Source organism: Mesoplodon bidens (assembly GCF_964165515.1).
Source record: "Mesoplodon bidens genome assembly, chromosome: 1".
Lineage (NCBI taxonomy): Eukaryota > Metazoa > Chordata > Mammalia > Artiodactyla > Ziphiidae > Mesoplodon > Mesoplodon bidens.
Genome location: NC_138176.1, coordinates 33,856,647 through 33,880,332, shown reverse-complemented (window position 1 = coordinate 33,880,332; position 23,686 = coordinate 33,856,647). Strand labels below are relative to the sequence as shown.

Below are 23,686 nucleotides of genomic sequence, written 5' to 3'. Positions count from 1 at the left end.
ATGAGAAGTATATATTTCAAAAATAACTTCGCCATCTCTCTCACCTTACACTCAATTTGGTTTTATGGCTTTTTTATCCTCCCATACTAGCCCAATAATTTATTAGAATTGATTGACTCATTTTGTTATAGAAATATAGAACTAAAGTTAAGTTAAATTATATTTTTTCTCTCAGAAATGATTAACTTTATGTTTTACAAATTGTTGTTATTTACATTTTGTTCTAAAGTTTGTTATAAATCAATATAAAATCTTTTAGATTCCTACTACGTTATATCATGGGACCCAGCAAGAACGTCGAAAATTGGTAAAGCATATTCACAAACGGAAAGGGACATTACAGATTCATCCTGTGGTGATCACTTCATTTGAGATAGCCATGAGAGACCGAAATGTATTACAGGTATGAATGGTCTTACTGGATTCTTTGTAATCCATAAATCACATTTTTCTTAACTTATAACACTTTGTCACCACCCAGTAGCATTTGTTTATTTATTTTTTCTGATGGAAGTAATAGATTGCATTGTGCATATTCCTTTAGAACCTGGAGGTTTATATTAACAGAAAGATTGATGGCCTTCCCCGGTGGTGCAGTGGTTAAGAATCTGCCTGTCAATGCAGGGGACACGGGTTTGAGCTCTGGTCCGGGAAGATCCCACATGACGCGGAGCAACTAAGCCCGTGCGCCACAACTACTGAGCCTGCACTCTAGGGCCCGCGAGTGACAACTACTGAACCCGTACGCCACAAATACTGAAGCCCGCGTGCCTAAAGCCGTGCTCTGCAACAAGAGAAGCCACTGCAGTGAGAAGGACATGCACCACAACGAAGAGTAGCCCCCGCTTGCCGCAACTAGAGAAAGCCCACGCTCAGCAATGAAGCCCAATGCAGCCAAAATAAATAAATTAAAAAAAAAAAAAAAAAAGAACGATTGATGAAGGTTGTAGTCTCTAACAAGAAAGTTAAAGCCTTTGGTGCTTTAATCTATAGCCACAACACCATTTTATTTATTCATTTATTTTTTAATTTTAAAATTAAAATTTTTTTCTTTGTTTTCTTTTTTTAATTTAATTTAATTTAATTTAATTTTTTTGGCTGCACCGCACAGCATGCAGGATCTTGGTTTCCCAGCCAGGGAGCGAACCCATGCCCCCTGCAGTGGAAGCGCAGAGTCCTAACCACTGTACCACCAGGGAATTCCCTCCACAACACCATTTTAGAATCAGCCAGACATAGACCTAATCTGTGAATGTATTACAGATGTCTCTGACAAGTGCTTTAAGTATATAGAACTTATCCATTTAATTTTAATTAAATAGTGGAATATATGAAGACAAGTTATTTTTTACTATCTTATGGATCTACTATGGCATAACATTCCCATATCTGTTTTTCTTGGCGTTGTAGCTACTTATTTATTAGTGCCCAAGTTATTGTAATGCAGTTGGAAAAAGGACTTCTCATTGCCTCTCTCAGTTCATTTTTTGGTGTTTTGAACTTCTTCCTCACTGCTTCACGTATTTCACATACAGTTCTTTACTGCTTTGTTTTACTCTGACCAGTACAGTTGACCCTTGAACAACATGGGGGTTAGGGGCGCCAACCCTACGTGCAGTAGAAAGTTTGCATATATTTCATAGTGGGCCCTCCATGTCCGCAGTTCCGGATATGGATTCAACCACTCGTGAATCATGTAGTACTATACGTGGTATTTACTACTGAAAAAAATCTGCATATGAGTGGACCTGTGCATTTCAAACTTGTGTTGCTCAAGATTCAACTCTACATAAGATTTTACTTGTGTGCTGGTAGAACTTTGGAATGTGGTTTGCAGTTATTTCTTCACTTCACAGTAAAAGTAATACATAATGCATGTAGGAAAAAGTAGTGTACAGAAAGACCTGAGAGCACTTGCAATTCTACCTGAGAATTACTACTGCTGTGTGTGTTATATAACTATTGTTAGCATATAGGTATAATTTATAAATATGGTAATACTTTATGTTGCTTATTGAAACACCTGTTTTCTACTAAATAATATAACATGAAGATCTTCTAATTATTTTGATTACCATAGCCAGACCATATTGAAACAATAAGCTTCCCTGTCAATTCCATTTGCCAGTGGCTAGAATTTTTGTAATTTTCCCTTTCACTGAATTTTTGTTATTTCAAGGATCCTAGCTTTAGGGGTTGATGGCATTGGGGGTACAGGACTCCTACTCCTGAGTGGCAGCAGAAGTAAATGAGTCCATTTACTAATTCATTTATCAGATTCCTCATCATTTCTGTTGCATTGGGTTTTCTCTTTTGCTTATTCATTTATGAAGGATGTTGTATATTTTGTTTCATTTTTTTAAGGTAGATACAGTGAGAGATTATTCAGGCTATCTGATTTGTTTGCCTTATTATCAGAAAAAAAGTTCCAAGTTTTTTATTAGAGAAGTCATAATATTATTTTAAAATTTTCTTTTCATTTTGCTATGAATGTATAAAGTAAAATGCAAAAGATGTCCCATTTCATACTCTTCCCCCAAATTTGCCAATCCCATTATCCAAGGATACTTACAGTTGCCAGTTTGGTACTTATATTTCCCAGAAATATTGCCTATTTCTGTATTTTTACACAGTAAAACAGAGGAACTTTAAGTTTGCTTAATCAAGATAAAAGAGCACAGATATTAAAGATGAGAAATTAAAACAATTTTCATGACAACTCAATGAAAGTAAATGGTTAGCTTTCTGTGAAGATATAAATTACCAAAATTAGCTCCAGAAGAAAGGAAAAACCCAAAGAAACCAATAACTATGTAAGAAGTTGAGAACACCATCAGATAAAAAAAAAAAGTGTCAATCTCAGATGTGGGCTTCAAGAATGAAAATTCTAACGATATTTAATGTTTCAGAGCATATAGAACTAATAAAGTCCTTCAGTTCTTTTTTTAGGACTGCAAGATAACTAATTAAAACTTGACAAAGCATTAGAAAGGAAAAGTACAGATGGCTTTGACTAAAGAATGTGAATGGAGAAATCTTAACTATATAACAGCAGGTGGACTTTATTAGTTCAGGACCAAGTGAGGTCTATTACAGCAACACAAGTATATATCAGTTTTAGGAAATTAATTCATTCTCTCAGTAGATCAGAGGAAAACATGATCATCTCAATAGGTATAGAAATACCATTTGATAAAATCTAACATTCATTCCTAATAAAGAGGTTTTATCTTTAAAATTACTTTTAGGAAAGATTGTGAGATCATCATATAAAAAGTTTCCCCTGAATTCCTTTTCTAGAATTGCTACTGGAAATACTTAATAGTAGATGAAGGACACAGGATTAAGAACATGAAGTGCCGCCTAATCAGGGAGTTAAAACGATTCAATGCGGATAACAAGCTTCTTTTGACTGGTACTCCTTTGCAAAACAACTTATCAGAGCTTTGGTCATTACTGAACTTTTTGTTGCCAGATGTATTTGATGACTTGAAAAGGTAGGTAAGCGGTTATTTAATTATTTCCTATGTTTTTCTAACTGTCTCAAAATCTGTGCTCATAGTTAAAATTAATTTCTCTCTTCTAGGTAGCTGGATTAAAGTGATAGCTTTTGGCCAGTTCTTTGTGGTATATATATTCTGCTCTTTTTATTTTATTTTATTCCAGTTTTATTGAGAAATAATTGACATATCACTGTTTAAGTTTAAGATGTACAGTATGACGGTTTGATTTTTATGTATTGTGAAGTGATTACCACAATAGGTTTAGTTAACATCCATCATCTCAAATAGATAAAATGAAAAGAAAAAGTTTTTCTCCTTGTGATGAGAACTCTTAGGATCTACTCTTAACAACTTTCCTATATATCATAGAGCCGTGTTAAGTGTAGTCACCATGTTGTACATTACATCCCTAGTGTTTATTTACTTTATAACCGGAAGTTTGTACGTTTTAACCACCTTCCTCCAATTCCCCTTCCCCCAAAAGTATGTTCTACTTTTGACACAAATTATGAGAGGAGATAAATAAAAGTTTAAAAGCTTTTATTGCATTGATTAATTAGAGACAAACTGTTTTATGCTGCCTTAAAAAAAAATTTTTTTTTTTTTTGGCCACACTGCGCGGCTTGCGGGATCTTTTTTTTTTTTTTTTTTTTTTTTTTTTTTTTTTTTGCTGTATGTGGGCTTCTCACTGTTGTGGCCTCTCCCGTTGTGGAGCACAGGCTCCGGACGCACAGGCTCAGCGGCCATGGCCCACGGGCCCAGCCACTCCGCGGCACGTGGGATCCTCCCGGACCGGGGCACGAACCCATGTCCCCTGCATAGGCAGGCAGACTCTCAACAACTGCGCCACCAGGGAAGCCCAGCTTGCGGGATCTTAACTCCCCAACCAGGGATTGAACCTGGGCCCACAGCTGTGAAAGCCCCAAATGTCTTAACCACTGGACTGCCAGGGAATTCCCTGCCTTAACATATTTTTATAAAGCTCCTTATTGTCTTAACTTTGTGAAACACTTTCAGGTGGATTTTTCTCATTGTTTTCTCACAAACAAGAGATAGAGAGGTTGAAGGGATAGGGGTTGATACATCCCCTGTCTCACACATAAGAAAACCCAAGTGTCAAGTTATTAAAAATATAACTAGTTAATGCCAGAGTCAAAAATATAACCAGGGTCTCCCAGTTTCACCCTCATGCATTTTACTCTAGAAACTGTTTGAATCTTAGCTTATATCATAAAAAGCAATATATAAACATAGTTTTCAGAAAATCATTAGTATACTCAGAATGGAAGAGTAAATAATCTTACCAGACATTAAAAATAATGAACATAGAAGTATAAAAATCAGGAGGGCAAAATAATTGATTTACACTTACTTTGGCATCAGTGAAGGCAGAGAGTTAATTTTATATGGGAGAATAACTTTTAATGTTTTATTTTGAGAATATATTCCACCTCTGGTGACCAGATATTAGCCCAAGGCCAGGCTGTCAGAGGGAACATTTATTAAAAGACAAGATTTCCAGGTCCTATGCATTTCCACTGAGTTAGAACACTGAGGGAGGAGCTGGGAATCTGAATTTATAAAATGTGCCTGAGGTGATGAAATTTTGGAAATATCTGATGTAACTACTGCATTAATGTTGTTGGCATTTTTCCCAATTGTATTTACTGACAATATAGTGTTACTTAGCGTAGACATGCTTATATTTAATAGCTCATGTTAATAGGTTTTTTTTTTAACATTGTGAAGAACTAAGGATATTAATAGATATCATTATCAGGGTACATATATGTTGCATTTTAAAAACACTGTAGTGGGTCACATTTTTACCTCAAGAGAGAGATCATATGGCCTTGATATTCAGAGATAGTTTTCATTTCTTGAACTTTATTAAAATGTTTCATAAAAGGTGTACCTTAGGATGTGAGGGCAGTCTGGCTGTGACATCTGTCACCCCACTGATCGCTAGGGTTGATTTGGCTGACCTGGCTGGCTAGGCCAGTGTCCCCTTCCTCCCATGGGACATCTGCATTCCTCCCGAAGCTATGTGCTTCGTCGTAGAGGACAACGTTCCCCAATAGAGGAGGACCCATCTCAAGGTCCATTTGTAGGAGAACATGGGATAGGCACGCTTCTAAGACTCCAGACATATCCTAATGAAGTCTGCCTTTAAAAAGGGGGAAAAGGGGGGGCTTCTCTGGTGGCGCAGTGGTTGAGAGTCTGCCTGCCGATGCAGGGGACACGGGTTCGTGCCCCGGGCCGCGAGGATCCCACATGCCGTGGAGCGGCTGGGCCCGTGAGCCACGGCCGCTGAGCCTGCGCGTCCGGAGCCTGTGCTCTGCAACGGGAGAGGCCACAGCAGTGAGAGGCCCGCGTACCGCAAAAAAAAAAAAAAAAAGGAGGAAAAAAGGGTACTTTAATGTTTATTTGTTTGATGTTCATACTATTGTTAAGATAATATATTTATTGGAATCTAAAAAAAATGGTTCTGAAGAACCTAGGGCCAGGACAGGAATAAAGATGCAGATGTAGAGAATGGACTTGAGGGCATGGGGAGGGGGAAGGGTATGCTGGGACGAAGTGAGAGAGTGGCATGGACATATATACACGACCAAATGTAAAATAGATAGCTAGTGGGAAGCATCCGCATAGCACAGGGAGATCAGCTCAGTGCTTTGTGACCACCTAGAGGGGTGGGACAGGGAGGGTGTGAGGGAGATGCAAGAGGGAAGAGATATGGGGATATATGTATATGTATAGCTGATTCACTTTGTTATAAAGCAGAAGCTAACACACCATTGTAAAGCAATTATACTCTGATAAAGATGTAAAAAAAAAGTAATATATTTATAAATCAGAAAAAATGTTCCCTTTAAGAAAATATCTGCTTCATAATACCCAGATTAATACAAAGTTGAAAATGCAAAACATATATCATGTTAATATAACTGATTTATGTGTTAGGTTAACTTGTAATAATTTTTTTATTTTACAGCTTTGAATCTTGGTTTGATATCACTAGTCTTTCTGAAACCGCTGAAGATATTATTGCTAAAGAAAGAGAACAGAATGTATTGCATATGCTGCACCAGGTTTTGACTTTTTTCTTATTCTGCTTACTAGAGACTCATAGAATGAAAAAGAAACCTTAGAAATTACCTGTCCAACCCATTGTGGTAGAATTTGAAAAGTGAGCCCCCCCCCACCCCCAAATTTAACTTACTCTCCTGCCCTTTTCCCTCCCCTAGAGGTCTCATGGCGTTACAGCAGAAGTAAAGTGCTTTTTAAAATTTTGTCCTTTTCACGTATACTCATTTTACCCCTAATGGTTACTGACATGTTTGTCAGCCAAAAATGAAAAATTTTATGCAGTTTGCCAATAATAGTTGCATAATTTACTTACTTGTATGATCCATTCTACTGTTTTGTACAAACTCCATCTATCCTATCAATTTTTTTTTTTTCCCTGTACGTGGGCCTCTCACTGTTGTGGCCTCTCCCGTCGTGGAGCGCAGGCTCAGCGGCCATGGCTCACGGGCCCAGCCGCTCCACGGCATGTGGGATCTTCCCGGACCGGGGCACGAACCCGTGTCCTCTGCATCGGCAGGCGGACTCTCAACCACTGCGCCACCAGGGAAGCCCTATACTAGAATTTTTTAAAAATTAATAAGTTGTGAAATGTTACAGATAAACGCTATGAGTTTGTCATTTGGTGGTTTTTGGTCCGGAAAATTTCAAGGAAATATTTTATATCACCTTTTGAGATGTGATAGTTTTATAGAGGAAGATAGAGGAAGAAGGGGTAAAAGGGTATTTTGGGAGAGTATTCCTTGAAAATACAAAAATGTTTAATATTTATATATGTTTATGCATGTTTAAATTTTAGATTTTAACACCTTTCTTATTGAGAAGACTAAAATCTGATGTTGCCCTTGAAGTTCCTCCTAAACGAGAAGTAGTTGTTTATGCACCACTTTCAAAGAAACAAGAGATCTTTTACACAGCCATTGTGAACCGTACAATTGCAAACATGTTTGGATCCAGCGAGGTAGAGTATGGATTTGAAATAACCTACCTGTAAATGACAGTTGGCATAGAAAATTTCATGGTTGATTTCAGTCTTATATAAGGCTCATCACCTGTTTTCCTGACTTGTTGAGGGTGAATTTCTAACTGGAGTATAAGGCATAAGGCCAATAGCAAAAATTGTCTCCTAGTAATTCTGTGGTCCTACTAAAAATTCAAGTGATGGTTCCTGCATTAATTGCTTTATAGTCATCTGAAATACTGTCTGGGGATGGACTTGGAAATACATTTGAACAAGCACACAATATACTAAGGGCTTGCCAACTAGACCAGTCACCCCAAATATACAATCCCTTTACAGGAGGTTGTTGGTAGCCAAAAAATTTAATAAAATCCTCTATTTGAAAGAAATATCTTTTTTAGTTACCCACCATATTACAAGAAATTGAATTGGAATGTGATTATCTTATCACTGAAGATTAGAAGACCCTTAAATTTTGTTCAGATGTCCAGATTTTTGACTGTTTGCCATGGACCTGTGTATTTCTTTTCAAAGTATTTATGATTATGCATGTCTGTTTTTGTACAACCATTAGACTGTTATCCCATTTTCATTTTAATTAAAGGGAATCTCTGGCTTTTTAACTGTTAGAAAATTAAAGTAGTTGCCTATTGGGAGGAATTTCATTGCAGTATTATACCAGTCCAAAGAAATAACCTCTGTAGTGCAGATATGTGGAGCCTCATTTCAGCCCAAAGCTATTAAATTCCTTTATATAAGTTCAGAAGTTTTATCCATCCTTAATTTTTTCCATTGAGATATGAATGCATTAACTCTGATTCCAGATATTGTCATCAGTGTTAAAACAATTAAATTTCACAGGATAAAATTTACATTTGGCTATAGTTTATGGATCCTTGATTTTGTGCCTTTGGAAATTATTAAACTTGATGATGACAGACAAAATTATTTTTTTCTTTATATGTTAAAACATTTTGTACATAAAAATATTATACCCTACTTTGTGTGTGTGTGTGTGTGTGTGTAGAATTTAAGAGTACAGCTTTTTTTTTTTAAAACTTCTTTTTAACATTTTTATTGGAGTATAATTGCTTTACAATGGTGTGTTAGTTTCTGCTGTATAACAAAGTGAATCAGCTATATGTATACATATATCCCCATATCCCCTCCCTCTTGCGTCTCCCTCCCTATCCCACCCCTCTAGGTGGTCACAAAGCACCAAGCTGATCTCCCTGTGCTATGCAGCTGCTTCCCACTAGCTATCTGTTTTACATTTGTTAGTGTATATATGTCAATGCCACTCTCTCAATTCGTCCCAGCTTACCCTTCCCCCTCCAGTGTCCTCAAGTCCATTCTCTACGTCTGCGTCTTATTCCTGTCCTGCCCCTAGGTTCATCAGAACCTTTTTTTTTTTAGATTCCATATATATGTGTGTTAGCATATGGTATTTGTTTTTCTCTTTCTGACTTACCTTACTCTGTGTGACAGACTCTAGGTCCATCCACCTCACTATAAATAAGAGTATAGCTTTTTAAAAAGATATTTCTTTAATTTGTTTTAGAAAGAAACAGTTGAGCTGAGTCCCACTGGACGACCCAAACGGCGAACTAGAAAGTCAATAGATTACAGCAAAATAGATGACTTCCCTAATGAATTGGAAAAACTTATCAGCCAAATACAGCCAGAGGTAGACCGAGAAAGGTGTGAGTTTAAAAATAAATTTAAGTATTCTTTAAACTGTGATTTTTTTTCTTTTCTTTTTTTTTAATGTCTCATTCATGGATTATATATTTTGTGCAGAGCTGTTGTGGAAACAAATATCCCTATAGAATCTGAAGTTAATCTGAAGCTGCAGAATATAATGATGCTACTTCGTAAGTGCTGTAATCATCCATATTTGATTGAGTACCCTATAGACCCGGTCACACAAGAGTTTAAGGTGAATACTATTTAATAATATACTGTTTTGATTTCTGTAACTTTTCATGTTGGGTGAAAGTGTCATTTTTTATTATTATTACTTACAGTAAATACTGTTATATATGTTATATGAAGATTGTTTTCTCCCCCCAAATTCAGAGAATTTTATGAATGTTAGAATAAAGGTGGTTTTCTACATGTAAGCTAACTAATATTTTTATTTATATATTTTATGTAAACAGCTAGGAATCCTCCTAAATTTAGAGTGATACTGGAAATAGAAGTTTTTAAGTAACACAGTTGATTTCCACTCTGTGATTTAGTTGCTGTCTATTTTGGAAATTGTTGTCACCTTTTCAGTATTCCTTTTAATTAGTATTCAGCTTGTCAAAATCAGTCTGGCTGCTCATTGCTTAAATCTCAACAGATAGCCACAGAAGAGAGCAAAAAGTTATGTTGATTTGTGGGCTTTCAGATTAAATGAATGAAATTGCTTTCTTGGGCAGTTGATGGAAAAACAACCTAGTAGTAAAGGAAATCAGTTCTTAGTAACCCTCAATAACCCTGTTGTGTACTAGTTTATAGCAGGGTTCCTTACCCTTGTCAATATTGACATTTTGGGCCAGATAATTCTTTGTTAAGGAAGTGCTGTCTTGTGGACTATAGGCCATTTGTCCAGCATCTCTAGTCTCTAGCCACTAGATGCCAAAATATTTCCCTCCCCCAGTTGTGTCAACATAAAGTATCTTCCAGGCACTGCCAAATATACCCTGGGGGTGGAAGGCAAAACTGCCCCTATTTGAGAACCACTGCTTTAAAGCTTTTCATTGAGTAAGGAAGAAGATAATCTCTGAAGGTAATTAATATTCACCAGAAGGTTAAAAATTTCATCTTGGATACTTAGGTTGCTTATAAGCTCTTATACTTTCTTTAATTTCTACTGAGAGTTTTAGCAGTAATTTTCATACGCATCTGGTTGAAAGTGTACTCAGTTATAAAGAATAAACCTCAACATTAAGTAAGTTTGAACTTAATGTTCTGTTATACAAAGTTTTGGGGAGAGGTGTGGGGAGGATAGATTATACACTTAAACTGAATTTTGTTTTTTGTGAAATCATTGGTTTTAAGTTGTAGAGTACGTCGTTCCTTGAGTATGTCTTTCCTTTTCCTTTTTTATCTTCTGATAAAAAAGATCAAATAACAAGGTCAATTTAAAAAGTTTTATAGGGACTTACTTGTCATTGAAAATTAAACTGTTAACATGGTTTTTATTTTGACAAAAACAGATTATTAGTAGTTGTTGTGAACAATTTCTTTTTTCCTTTCTTTGCCCACTTTTAAGATTGATGAAGAGTTGGTAACAAATTCTGGGAAATTCTTAATTTTGGATCGAATGCTGCCAGAACTAAAAACCAGAGGTCATAAGGTATGGTACTTTTGATTGGATTTTTGGTTGTTTAATTATTCTTCATTAATCAGTATAGATACTAAGATATATTTAAATTTCAGGTGCTGCTTTTTTCACAAATGACAAGAATGTTGGACATTTTGATTGATTACTGTGACTTTAGAAATTTCAACTTTAGCAGGCTTGATGGATCCATGACTTACTCAGAGAGAGAAAAAAATGTAAGACTGCTTATGTCATACATACTTAATTCTTTTTTGTAACTCCTGTCTTGATTTCTGAAGTAATGTTCAAAATTGACCTAGGGACTTCCCTGGTGGTCCAGTTGTTAAGACTCTGCACTTCCATTGCAGGGGGCACAGGTTCAATTGGGGAACTAAGATCCGGCATCGCGCATGGCATGGCCCCCCCAAAAAAAGGACCTACATCCTAGGGCCTCTGGTTTATTGCCACAACCTGGGCAATAGGCATGATCATGATTTTTTGTTTCATGGGAGTTGAGTCTGATAATTTTATCTCTTTCCACCAAATTGGTCATTTTCAACTTTATGGCTGCTGTGGCTTTCAGTATTTATTTATCCCACATCAAAAGTCCTATGGATGCTTAAGAACTCACACCCAGCTTGAAGAGTGCTGGCTTATTATATCCCTTGGGACACCACTGCCCTCCCCCTTCCTTTTCTGGTAAACAAACGGTTATAAGATAGCTGCTTAATATGCAGCTCTATATCCACATTCCAGGCAGGAACAGTTTCTTTCTTTCTTAATTCCTTATGTTTATATCCCTTTTGCTTTTAGATGCACAGCTTCAACACAGATCCAGATGTTTTTATCTTTTTAGTGAGTACACGAGCCGGTGGTCTGGGCATTAATTTGACTGCAGCAGATACTGTTATCATTTATGATAGTGATTGGGTAAGTTGGAAGTGTAGCAAAATACTGATATATTTCCATTCTGAATTTTTAATCTTTTGTTGTACACTTTGTAATTTCATTTTTCTGTTTTGAAAAGGTATCCACTTTAAGATGAAAATCTTTTCTTTGTCAAGTGTCCAGTGTGTAAAGACTTGAACCTACTTTATCATTGAAGTCACTCTAGAAGTCTAAATTGAGTTAAGGCACTTAAACAGTACCTTAACTCAATTTTAATCAGAATCTTTTTAAACAAAGATTCTGATTGGATCATGCTTATTGACTTTACCCACATAGTATGAGTTTAAATAATTTTAACCTTAAACTGTTAAATGTTATTTTTCTTTTTAACTTTAAGAACCCCCAGTCTGATCTTCAGGCCCAGGATAGATGTCATAGAATTGGTCAGACAAAGCCAGTTGTTGTATATCGTCTTGTTACAGCAAATACTATTGATCAGAAAATTGTGGAAAGAGCAGCTGCTAAAAGAAAACTGGAAAAGTTGATCATCCACAAAAGTAAATAACATTTTGTAGTACTTTTTTGCTTAAGTTGTCTATTGTGTGTTGTGAATTTTTGTTATTGTTGTTACTTTCTTTATAAAAGAAATAGAGGCTTCCCTAGTGGCGCAGTGGTTGAGAGTCCACCTGCCGATGCAGGGGACATGGGTTCGTGCCCCAGTCCGGGAAGATCCCGCATGCCGTGGAGCAGCTGGGCCCGTGAGCCATGGCCGCTGAGCCTGCGCGTCCGGAGCCTGTGCTCTGCAACGGGAGAGGCCACAACAGTGAGAGGCCCGCGTACCGCAAAAAAAAAAAAGAAAAGAAAAGAAAGAAATCAGTGCAGGATTTAAATAGGCAGTGGGGAATTTGGAGCTGTGAAGACCTAAGCTGGGTTGGTGTGACCATAGACATGATGAAAAATACTATTGTCTAAAATGAGGAGCGATGGGGCAGTGAAGAGTATCAAGTATACTTTTAAAGTGCCATATCTTAAACTGTCATGGGGATTGACATGATGTTACTGATTATTCTTTTTTTTCATTAAAAAAAAGACTTTTATTGAAGTATAGTTGGTTTCTAATGTTATATTAGTTTCAGGTGTACAACAGTGATTCACAATTTTTATAGCTTATACTCCATTTAAAGTTATTAAAAAATAATGACTGTATTTTTATAAAGTCATTATCTGTGCTGTATAATATCTCCTTATTGCTTATTTATTTTATACATAGCAGTTTATATATCTTAATCCTCTACCCCTACCTTGCCCCCACTTCTCCCCACTAACCACTAGTTTTTTTCCTGTATCTCTGAGTCTGTTTTGTTATTCATCTGTTTTATTTTATTTTTATTTTATTTTATAATTTACTTTTAATTTCTTTAACTGTGATATAACTTTCTTTTCTTTTTTACATCTTTATTGGAGTATAATTGCTTTACAATGGTGTCATCTGTTTTATTTTTAAAATTCCACATATAAGTGATAACATACAGTATTTGTCTTTCTCTGTCTGACTTATTTCACTAAGCATAATAACCTCTAGGTTCATGCACGTTTCAGATGGCAGAATTTCATTCTTTTTTATGACGAATAATATTCCATTTTGTATTTTTCTTTAACCATTCATCTTTACCCATTCATCTGTTGATGGACACTTAGGTTGTTTCCATATCTTGGCTATTGTAAATAATGCTATTGTGAACATTGGGATGCATGTATCTTTTCAAATTATTATTTTTGTTTTCTTTGGATATATACCCAGGAGTGGAATTGCTGGATCATATGGTAGTTCTATTTTTAGTTTTTTTGAGGAAGCTTTGTACTGTTTTCCCACCATTCCCACCAACAGCATACTAGGGTTCCCTTTTCTCCACATCATTGCCAACATTTGTTATTTGTAGACTTTTTGATGATAGCCATTCTGACAGGTGTGAAGTGATATCTCATTGTGGTTTTGATTTGGATTTCTCTGATGGATAGTGATATTGAGCATCTTTTCATGTGCCTGTTGGCCATCTATAGATGTTCTTTGGAAAAATGTCTATTCAGGTCTGCCAGGTTTTTAATCAGTTGTTTGGGGTTTTTGATATTGAGTTGTATGAGCTGTTTATAATATTTTGGATATTAACCCCTTATCAGACATAGAGTTTGCAAATATTTTTTCCCATTCAGTAGGTTGCCTTCTCATTTTATTGATGGTTTCCTTACTGTACAAAACATTTATGTCTGACTAGGTTACATTTGTTTATTTTTTTGCTTTTGTTTCCCTTGCCTGAGGAGACAGATCTAAAAAACAGTGCTAGGACCAATGTCAAAGAATATATTGCCTGTAGTTTCTTGTAGGAGTTTTATGGTTTCAGGTCTTAGTTTAGGTCTTTAATTCATTTTGAGTTTATTTTTGTTTATGGTGTGAGAAAATGTGCTAGTTTCATTCTTTTACATGTAGCTATCCAGTTTTTTGAAGAGACTGTCTTTTCTTCATTGTATGTTTTTGCCTACTTTTCATAGATTATTTGAACGTAAGTGCTGTGGGTTTATTTCTGTGCTCTCTATTCTATTCCATTGATCTATGTGTGTGTTTTTATGCAAGTACCATGCTGTTTTGATTACTGTAGCTTTGTAGCATAGTCTGAAGTCAGGGAGCGTGATTCCTCCAGCTTTGGTCTTTTTTCTCAAGATTGCTTTTGTTTTGGAGGGGTCTTTTGTGGTTCCATACAAATGTTGGGATTACTTGTCCAGTTTTGTGAAAAATGCCGTGGGTATTTTGGTAGAGATTGCATGAAATCTGTAGATTGCTTTGGGTAGTATGGACATTTTAACAATATTAATTCTTCCAATGCTTCTTTCACCTCCTTGGTTAAGTTTACTCTTAGATATTTCATTCTTGATGGGATTGTTTTTTTACTTCTGCTTTCTGATAGTTAATTATTAGTGTATAGAAATGCAACAGATTTCTGTATATTAATTAATCTTGTATCCTGCAACTTTGCTGAATTCATTTACTAGCTCTAACAGTTTTTTGTGGAGACTTTAGTTTTTTTCTTGATATAGTATTGTGTCATTGCAAATAGTGATAGTTGTACTTCTTCCTTTCCAATTTGGATGCCTTTTATTTCTTTTTCTTGTCTGATTGCTGAGGCTGGAACTTCCGATACTGTGTAAATAGAAGTGACGAGAGTAGCCATCCTTGTCTTGCTGCTGATTTTATAGGAAAAGCTTTCAGCTTTTCACTGTTGAGTATGATGTTATTGTTAACGTTTATCCTTTTTTAATAAATTTATTTATTTTTGGCTGCGTTGGGTCTTAGTTGCTGCACGTGGGCTTTATCTAGTTGCGGCGAGCAAGGACTGCTCTTTGTTGCGGTGCACAGGCTTCTCAACGCGGTGGCTTCTCTTGTTGCAGAGCACAGGCTCTAGGCGCGGGCTTCAGTAGTTGTGGCTCGCAGGCTCTAGAGCACAGGCTCAGTAGTTGTGGCGTATGGGCTTAGTTGCTCCGCAGCATGTGGGATCTTCCCAGACCAGGGCTCAAACCCGTGTCCCCTGCATTGGCAGGTGGATTCTTAGCCACTGCGCCATCAGGGAAGCCACTACTATTTATTCTTTTTTTTTTTTTCTTTTGTGGTACGCGGGCTTCTCAGTGCTGTGGCCTCTCCCATTGCGGAGCACAGGCTCCGGACACACAGGCTCAGTGGCCACGGCTCATGGGCCCAGCCACTCCGCGGCATGTGGGATCTTCCCAGACCGGGGCACGAACCCATGTCCCCAGCATCGGCAGGTGGACTCTCAACCACTGTGCCACCAGGGAAGCCCTACTGTTTATTCTTGATAAGAGATTTGTGTGCCAAAATGCTTTAAGAAAACTTCCAAGCCTCTTCTTGCAAGTAAAATATATTAAATATTAGAATATTAAAGGTATATTGAAGTAGTGCTACAATAAAATCTGTTTACTTTGTTGAACCTAATATTTCAAAAATATTTGACTCCAGTATGCCCTTTTCATAGTTTCAATAATAGAATATTAAAACACAGTATTTTTTTTTTTTAATCTAGAAAAGATTTGGAGGATAGGGAAAGTGAAGTGGGTGAGGCATTGGCATTTTATGTTCTGTTCCCTGATCCTCCTTGGAGTTCTGCTTTTATTTATTCAATATAAAATTCTGTTTGGATAAATGGCTTGATGGCTGCCTTAAGAAAAGCTGAAAATCATCTTATATAAGTTTTGAAGCCTAGAAAAATCATAATAATGTTGAAAATTGCTATCAATTTATTTTATGCTACTTTTCTACTTGCAAATACTTTCTCCAGTATATCTGATTTTGAGGGAAATTGTGGATTAGGCTTTAGACCTCTTTAATTTGATTTGTGGAGCATTCAGATTGCAGTTAGAATTTCCATTGGAGGAAAAAGGAACTTGGTCCTAATAAGATGTTGTGCAAATTAAAAATTTTTCACCTGTGCTGCTTTTAGGGACTTGCATTATGAAATAAATTCTGTTTTGTTTTGAATTTAGTTTAAATTAGGTACAGTTTATAGTTTTATTTCCCCAAGTTTTACTTTTAGTAATTTTAGAGATTAATTTCAGAGAACAATTTGAAAGGAATTTTTTAAATGCTGACAATGTTTTATTGAGGTATAATATACATACAGTAAAATTCCCAGCTAAGTGTACAGCTTGATGCCTATAACAAGTGTATATACTCAATTAATTATTATCCAGATCGAGGTAGTGAACATTTCCAACATCTGAGAAAGTTTCCCTTTCTAGTCATTTCTGAGGCTCCCTTACCCCTCACTAGAAGGCAACCACTATTCCAATTTTTGTCATATAGGTTAGTTTTTCCTTTAACTTCATACCTGGATTCATTGGTATGTATTCTTTTTTTGCCTAGCTACTTACATTCGACATAATATTTTGAGATTCATCGATGTTGTGTGTGTTAGAAGTTTGCAGTTTAAACAAAGTTGCTGAATAATTCATCCATTCTTTTGTTGATTGATGTTTGAATTGTTTACAGATTTTGGTTCTTATGCATAAGCTCCTCTTATACAAATATTTATGGACATATGTATGTATTTGTTCTTGGTCTTAGAGTGGGTGTATGTTTAGCTATAGAAAACTATCAGACTTTTCCCCAACCATTTTACACTTCCACCAGCAAAGTATGATTAATTGCAGTTGCTTTTCTTTTTTTACCAACACTTGGTTTGTCTGTCCTTTTTAATGTAAGGCATTCTTATTGGTTTGTAATGTATTGTATTTTGGTTTTAAAGGCAATTTTGAATGTTTTGAATTTCTTGAAAATTTTTTCTAGATCATTTCAAAGGTGGTCGATCTGGCTTAAATCAATCTAAGAACTTCTTAGACCCTAAGGAATTAATGGAATTATTAAAATCTAGAGATTATGAAAGGTAAGATTGTTTTAATTTTAGAAAAATATAATGCATAGTTTTGATTTATCATATAGATGTGAATATCCTGTTTCCTTATAGGGAAGTAAAAGGATCAAGAGAGAAGGTCATTAGTGATAAAGATCTGGAGTTGTTGTTAGATCGAAGTGATCTCCTTGGTAAGTATCTCTCATGGTTTTACTTACTATTTTTATGGAAACTTTGAAACATACACATAAGTAGAGAGAATAGTATAATATACCTCTGTGGATAATTCATTCTGCTGTTAATAGTTTACAACATTTAGCCAATTTTATTTCATTGCCATTTTCTTTAATCAGAATGTTAAACTCATGACATTTTACCCATAGCCACTTTCTTAGGCATCTTTTACTGAGAAGAACATGTTTTTAAACATAGTCACTATGTCATTACATTTAAGAGAGTTGGCCCTGAAACCTTAATATCAGCTAATACCCAGTTCATATCCAGATTTCTCCAGTTGTCTCAAATCTTTTTACGGTTTGAATCAGGATCCAAATTTCATTGTTTGCTATATCTCTTTTCTTCTATATCACCCTCCTCACTTTTGTTTTTCCATGCCGTCGATTTGTTGGAAAAACTGGGTTATTTGTCCAGTAAAATGACCTGCATTCCGGAATTGGCTGACTCTTCCCCCCCTTACCCATTGTTCCTTTTTTTTTTTAGTAAATTTTTTAATTTTTATTTTTATTTATTTTTGGCTGCATTGGGTCTTTGTTGCAGAGCACAGGCTCTAGGCGCTTGGGCTTAGTAGTTGTGGCTCGTGGGTTCTAGAGCGCAGGCTCAGTAGTTGTGGCGCATGGGCTTACTTGCTCTGCGGCATGTGGGATCTTCCCAGACCAGTGCTTGAACCCGCCTCCCCTGCGTTGGCAGGCAGATTCTTAACCACTGTGCTACCAAGGAAGTCCAGGAAAAGGATTCTTAAACAGGATACAAAACTCTCAAACTAAATGAAGAGATTAATAGATTTTATTAATTTAAAGATTTCTGTAAAAACAAACAATACCGTAAACAGATAAGAGACAAACCACAAATATTTGCAGCACACGGCACACAGGAAATGTTTATCATATATAAATAACTGGATATCAACAAGAAAACTGGACAGCTTAAGAGCAGACAATTACCAGGAGAGAAAGAAACAGCCAGCGAACATAAAAAGATGCTTCAGGGCTTCCCTGGTGGTGCAGTGGTTGAGAGTCCGCCTGCCGATGCAGGGGACACGGGTTCGTGCCCCAGTCCGGGAAGATCCCACATGCCGTGGAGCAGCTGGGCCTGTGAGCCATGGCTGCTAAGCCTGCGCGTCCGGAGCCTGTGCTCTGCAATGGGAGAGGCCACAACAGTGAGAGGCCCGCGTACAGCAAAAAAAAAAAAAAAGATGCTTCAATCTCCCTAGAAATCAGAGAATGCAAATTAAAACCAGTAGTGATTTCATTCCAATAGCTATCATATTGACAAAAATGTAAAAATAGATTTCATATTAGCTATGGGAGTGTATAAAGGTATGTTTTCATGGTGTTTTGCTTTCCTGCTTTTAAACTAACCATAATTGGGATTTTTAAAAAATATCTCTGAGAACATAATTCACATTGGTGTTGTTTATTGCTATGTATCTGTATATCTTAAATACAGCAGAAGTGATTTTGATGAGCAAACTGATGTTTCAGTTTGTTTGTTCCCTGGAGGCCAGTTCTAGTTTTAATAAGAGGAGTGTACTTTCTTGCTAAAGTGGCCCACGTTTCTGTGGATTTTAAAATTTTGGACAGATGACTCACTTCTCATAAAAACATAGTGGACCTCTCTTTTAAGATTTCTTTTTAAGTTCTTATACTTAAAAAAAAAATACTTGTTTGTATATTTTTCTCTTAGATCAAATGAATGCCTCAGAACCAATTAAAGAGAAGATGGGGATTTTCAAGATACTAGAAAATTCTGAAGATTCCAGTCCTGAATGTTTGTTTTAAATTGGAGCTAAAAGAATGTCTTTAAAAAGTTCTTGTTTACATCTGGTGATCTGTATTGGTGTTAAAATCCAGATTTTTCACTCTACTTCTTTGATTATATCAGTTTACATTATATAACTTGTACCATTGCTTAAGTTTCTGAGCCTTATTAAGAGCAAAGACCTATTCATAGTAAGTTTCAGTTAATTTTTCAGACTCGATAGTACTCTTGGGTATAGGCTGATGTGTCCTTAACCACTGCCAGATTTATACAGTCTTCCTGTGGAAGTTTAATGTCTTTCCCCCACCCTCCTTTTTAGCAGTACAGTTCATGGGTTTTTGGTACTTCAGTTATGGAGTAGGCTTTGGATGGGGGAAAGATTGGGATTATACTGTCTATTGTTTAAATAAGAAATGCTTTGATTTTTAGGGTCTCTTTCTATAAAATAGTTTGCCAAATAAATGTTTGTTATAAGATGATCTCATCAGATTATTTTTCAGATAAATAATGGCTCAGGTGAAATAATAGCAAAAGTCTTGACTGGCATTGCGATTCAACATTATGGTAACTCTTGTTTCATTCATTAGTACTATACACGTATGTCATATAAAGATTTCAACTGGCCCTTGGATCAATGCAGAGAAGTCTCTGGAAGAAATTATAGGTTCTTGACAGAAGACCAGAAATTGGAAGTGGCAGTGTACCATGCAAAACAAGAACAGAACAAGAGAAAAGGGACCCTGAAAATTTATAGCAGGGAGGGGTTAAAATAAGACTTAGGAATATAAGTAACACAAGAGCCATAACAGAGGAGCAGAATGGGAACCATTTAGGCCCTGTATGTATATGAAAACTGAATGCTCCCTGAACCATACATTTTTGTGTAGGTTGTTATTCTTGCTGCCATGTATATTCAAATGTAGATGAGATTCTCTCTGCCTTAGGGTAATGGAACCTAGGACTCAGAAGAAAAACTATTTTGAGAGAATATTCAGCCAAAGGAAAGAATAGACTACAGAGTGGATTTTTTTCAAAGTGGAAATGTTTACCAATCGCTGACAAATCATCGTCGCAACCTTAGTTGGTTGCTTAGTAGTCATACTAAGTTTCCTAATCCATTCTCTTACATTGAGCTCAAATGATTATTTCATGGGTTTATTTCTGTCCTCACATTTCTAATACCTCCTCCCTCTGGGCTTGCTCCCTGTCCACACAGAGAAAATAAAAATGATCAGAAAAGAACTTGCCACCACTGCATCTGTAAACCTACCAGCATCTGTGCCCACGTATCGTTTACTTTTATGGATATAGTCTGTCCTAGCTAGAGCCAACAGAAGGGCCCCATTTCTTGTTTTACAGCAAACTCCTTGAAAAGTCTGTATTCACTGACTTGTTTCGCCTCCATTTTTTTCCTAAACCTATTCCAGTCAGATTTTCAAAGTTTCCAGTGACCTCTACGACCTCATTTACTTGAGCTTTCAGCAGCATTTCACATAGTTGTTTAATTTCCACTAAACCATTTCTTTAGTTTGCTAGGTTTTCAGCAAACACATTTGCCTGGTTCTTCCTACTTTTCTGGTTCTTTCTCAATCTCCTTTGCTATTTTTTTCTTACGTCTTTGACTCCTTAACATTAGAATCTCCCAAGTGGGCTCCCTTGACGGTCTTGTTGCTTTAAATGCCAACTATATTAAATTAAATGCCAACTATGTGGTGATGACTCAGGTTTATATCTCCAGCCAGAATCTTTCTCCTGAACTCACTTCCAACTGCCTACTTGATATTTTTACTTGGTTGCCTGATAAACGATCCCAAATCTGAACTGTTTGAACTTGTTCTCCAGCCTCTTGAGACTGTTACCACCCATGTGGTTATTTTTCAACTTCTGAAATCTTGTGTTGTCATCTCCTGTGTTTTCTGGGAGTTTAATGACTCTTTCATCCTTTTATTGTTACTGTAGTTTCCAGATTTTAGTTTAAGGGGCAAGAGGAACAGATGTATTCACTCCATGATATTGAAACAAATGATCCCTGCTTCATCTGTATAAAAAGGTATTCTCAGACCAGGGTTTGTCTTCCCTCACTTTGTCAAATTGCCAAGAAAAATACTTCATTAGCTTTACTGTTCGGTGAGTCATTCTTCTGTATTACAAGGCAGTTCCTGAATGTACTGAGAGGTATAGTGAAAGTGGTACTTGAACATTTCCAGGCAAGTATGTTTGATGGAATCTTTCACTGATGTCTTAGCAATTGTATTTGATTTTTTAGTCTTAGAACTTTGAAGTAATACTTTATGAAAAGCCTGAAATGCACTAATGTTTATATTCAAAACATTAAATAAGTGTTTCTGGTTTTAAATTCTATACTCTTACTTCATAAGATTGTTTTGGTTTTGAGTTTTTTAAGTTAATGCTTCTTAAGTTTTTATGATTCTATTTGCTGTATTCAGTACATCTTCACAAATAACATACTATGTATTAATACTTTATCATTGATTATGGTTATAAAAATCAAGCCTAAGGAATCATATTTATGAGTAAAATTAAAGATATCTTTTGGTCTTTATTTCTTTGGAATCACTTATTGTTATCACTTGGTTTACAACCATTGCTACATTCAGAGAAGAGGTAACTTGTCGAAATCTAGTGAAGCTTATCTTTCCATTATATACATTTTACGTCTCTAACTTAGGTAACGATTTTAACTCTAAACAGGTTTGATTAAAAGTTGAAATGACTTTTAAAGTGAATTATAAAAACAAATTTTTACATTTTTATTTCTGGCTTAGAGGTGGCAAACAGCTTAAAATACAACGTTGTAATGTAGTCCTATGGTGCATATCTAGGACATGAGTTTGACAACAGCACCAAGCAAATGGCAGCCAGATGCAATAAAAATACTGTCTCTCTTAGGTGTTACTTGGTACCAATATAATTGGAAAGTATGAACACTCACAGGTAGCTGTACTTGATCGTATAGTAGTTGGTCATTCATGTGATCTATAGTGTACTTGTTATACATTTTGTTTAGATCTGATTGAAATGAATACACATTTAAAACTCAAATTCCTGAGCTATGTCCACAGGTTCCAGTGGAGAAACGCAGCCCTAAAGGATAAGTTAATTTGCCCATAATTTTTCCTGATCTCCCTTTCACAAATCTATCTCTTCCAGTCAGATCAATCTACAGATCAGCCCCCAAGTCCCATCTCTGGGTCTTTTTTATTTCTTCCTGAGTCTTAACTACTTTTTAGATTCCTCTATATCATTAACTGTTTGCTTAAATGTCACCACCTGAAGAGGTTTTTGATAGTGGGGGGATTGTGTGAGCTGTTCCTCTTTTCTAAAGTATTTCAGGATGTTTATAAAATAATGTGTGCCTGCTTTTTCATTTTCAGTACTCACCACCACCTCCAACACCTATACAATTAAGGTGCTCAGATGAACATTTCATTTCTTCTTAGCTTTAAAAAGTTATTTAAAGAAATATAAAAATAGCAGTTATAGAAACATGAAGAGTTTCATTTTCACTTTTTATTGAGATATAACATCTCAATAAAGAAATCTTATACTCAGTTTGGTGTATCCACACTTGCCAATCTGTCAGCCTCTCATCGTCTCCACAAGGTTGGGTACTTTATCCGTTTTGTTGACTACGTAAGAGAGCGTGTTGGAAACATGAAGCAGGAATAAAGTTAGAATCATCCAGTGAACACACTGGATAAAGAAATACTGTTACCTAGAATTAAAGAAAGATGAAAGACCTCAGATTAGATTATCAAGCGCTAAACAGAAAAGATAAGGAAAACTATACTCCCGGATTCATTATAGATAAAATAACATCAAATGCAAAGAGTCTTCTAAAACCAGATCACTCACAAAGGAACAAAGATCAGGTGGACAGCAGATACGTTATTTTAACAGTAAAAATAAGACTTAAAAATTTCAATGTGTTGGAAAAAAATCCCAACCTAGAATCACATCTATTTAAATGTGAGGGAACAGTGAAGATATTTCAAGGCATACGAGTTTTGCCATGCAAAAAAGTGAAGTGAAACCAGCCTAACATAGAACCCACATTTCTGACATGGCTCATTAGTACCTCACTGAGGATCACCCTAATTCAGTAAGTACTTCAAAATGTAGCCCATTAAAAAGATTTGTTTTGTTGTTGAAGTATAGTTGATTTATCAAAAAAACACAATCAAAAAGTGGGCAGAAGATCTGAATAGCCATTTCTCCAAAGAAGACACAGATGGCCAACAAGCACATGAAAAAGTGCTCAACATCGCTAATTAGAGAAATGCAAATCAAAACTACAATGAGGTATCACCTCCAGTCAGAATCATCAAAAAGTCTATAAATAATAAATGCTGGAGAGGGTGTAGAGAAAAGGGAACCCTCCTCCATTGTTGGTGGGAATGTAAATTGGTACAACCACTATGGAGAACAGTATGGAGGTTCCTTAAAAAACTAAAAATAGAACTACCATATGATCCTGCAATCCCACTCCTGGACATATATC

General features: G+C 36.1%; 1 protein-coding gene across 1 annotated transcript in view; it reads left to right on the top strand.

The window, feature by feature from the left end:
• The window catches only part of HELLS (helicase, lymphoid specific), a 39,565-nt gene extending 17,999 nt beyond the window's left edge, over positions 1 to 21,566 (top strand). The window contains exons 10-22 of the mRNA XM_081234344.1: positions 260 to 403; positions 3,301 to 3,497; positions 6,499 to 6,595; positions 7,390 to 7,551; positions 9,113 to 9,252; positions 9,352 to 9,490; positions 10,814 to 10,897; positions 10,981 to 11,100; positions 11,678 to 11,794; positions 12,150 to 12,309; positions 17,103 to 17,199; positions 17,281 to 17,357; positions 19,090 to 21,566. Of these exons, the coding sequence (XP_081090470.1) occupies positions 260 to 403; positions 3,301 to 3,497; positions 6,499 to 6,595; positions 7,390 to 7,551; positions 9,113 to 9,252; positions 9,352 to 9,490; positions 10,814 to 10,897; positions 10,981 to 11,100; positions 11,678 to 11,794; positions 12,150 to 12,309; positions 17,103 to 17,199; positions 17,281 to 17,357; positions 19,090 to 19,184 (1,629 nt within the window). The 3' untranslated portion in view covers positions 19,185 to 21,566. The remainder of the gene's footprint in view (positions 1 to 259; positions 404 to 3,300; positions 3,498 to 6,498; positions 6,596 to 7,389; positions 7,552 to 9,112; positions 9,253 to 9,351; positions 9,491 to 10,813; positions 10,898 to 10,980; positions 11,101 to 11,677; positions 11,795 to 12,149; positions 12,310 to 17,102; positions 17,200 to 17,280; positions 17,358 to 19,089) is intronic.
• The last annotated feature ends 2,120 nt before the right edge of the window (positions 21,567 to 23,686 follow it).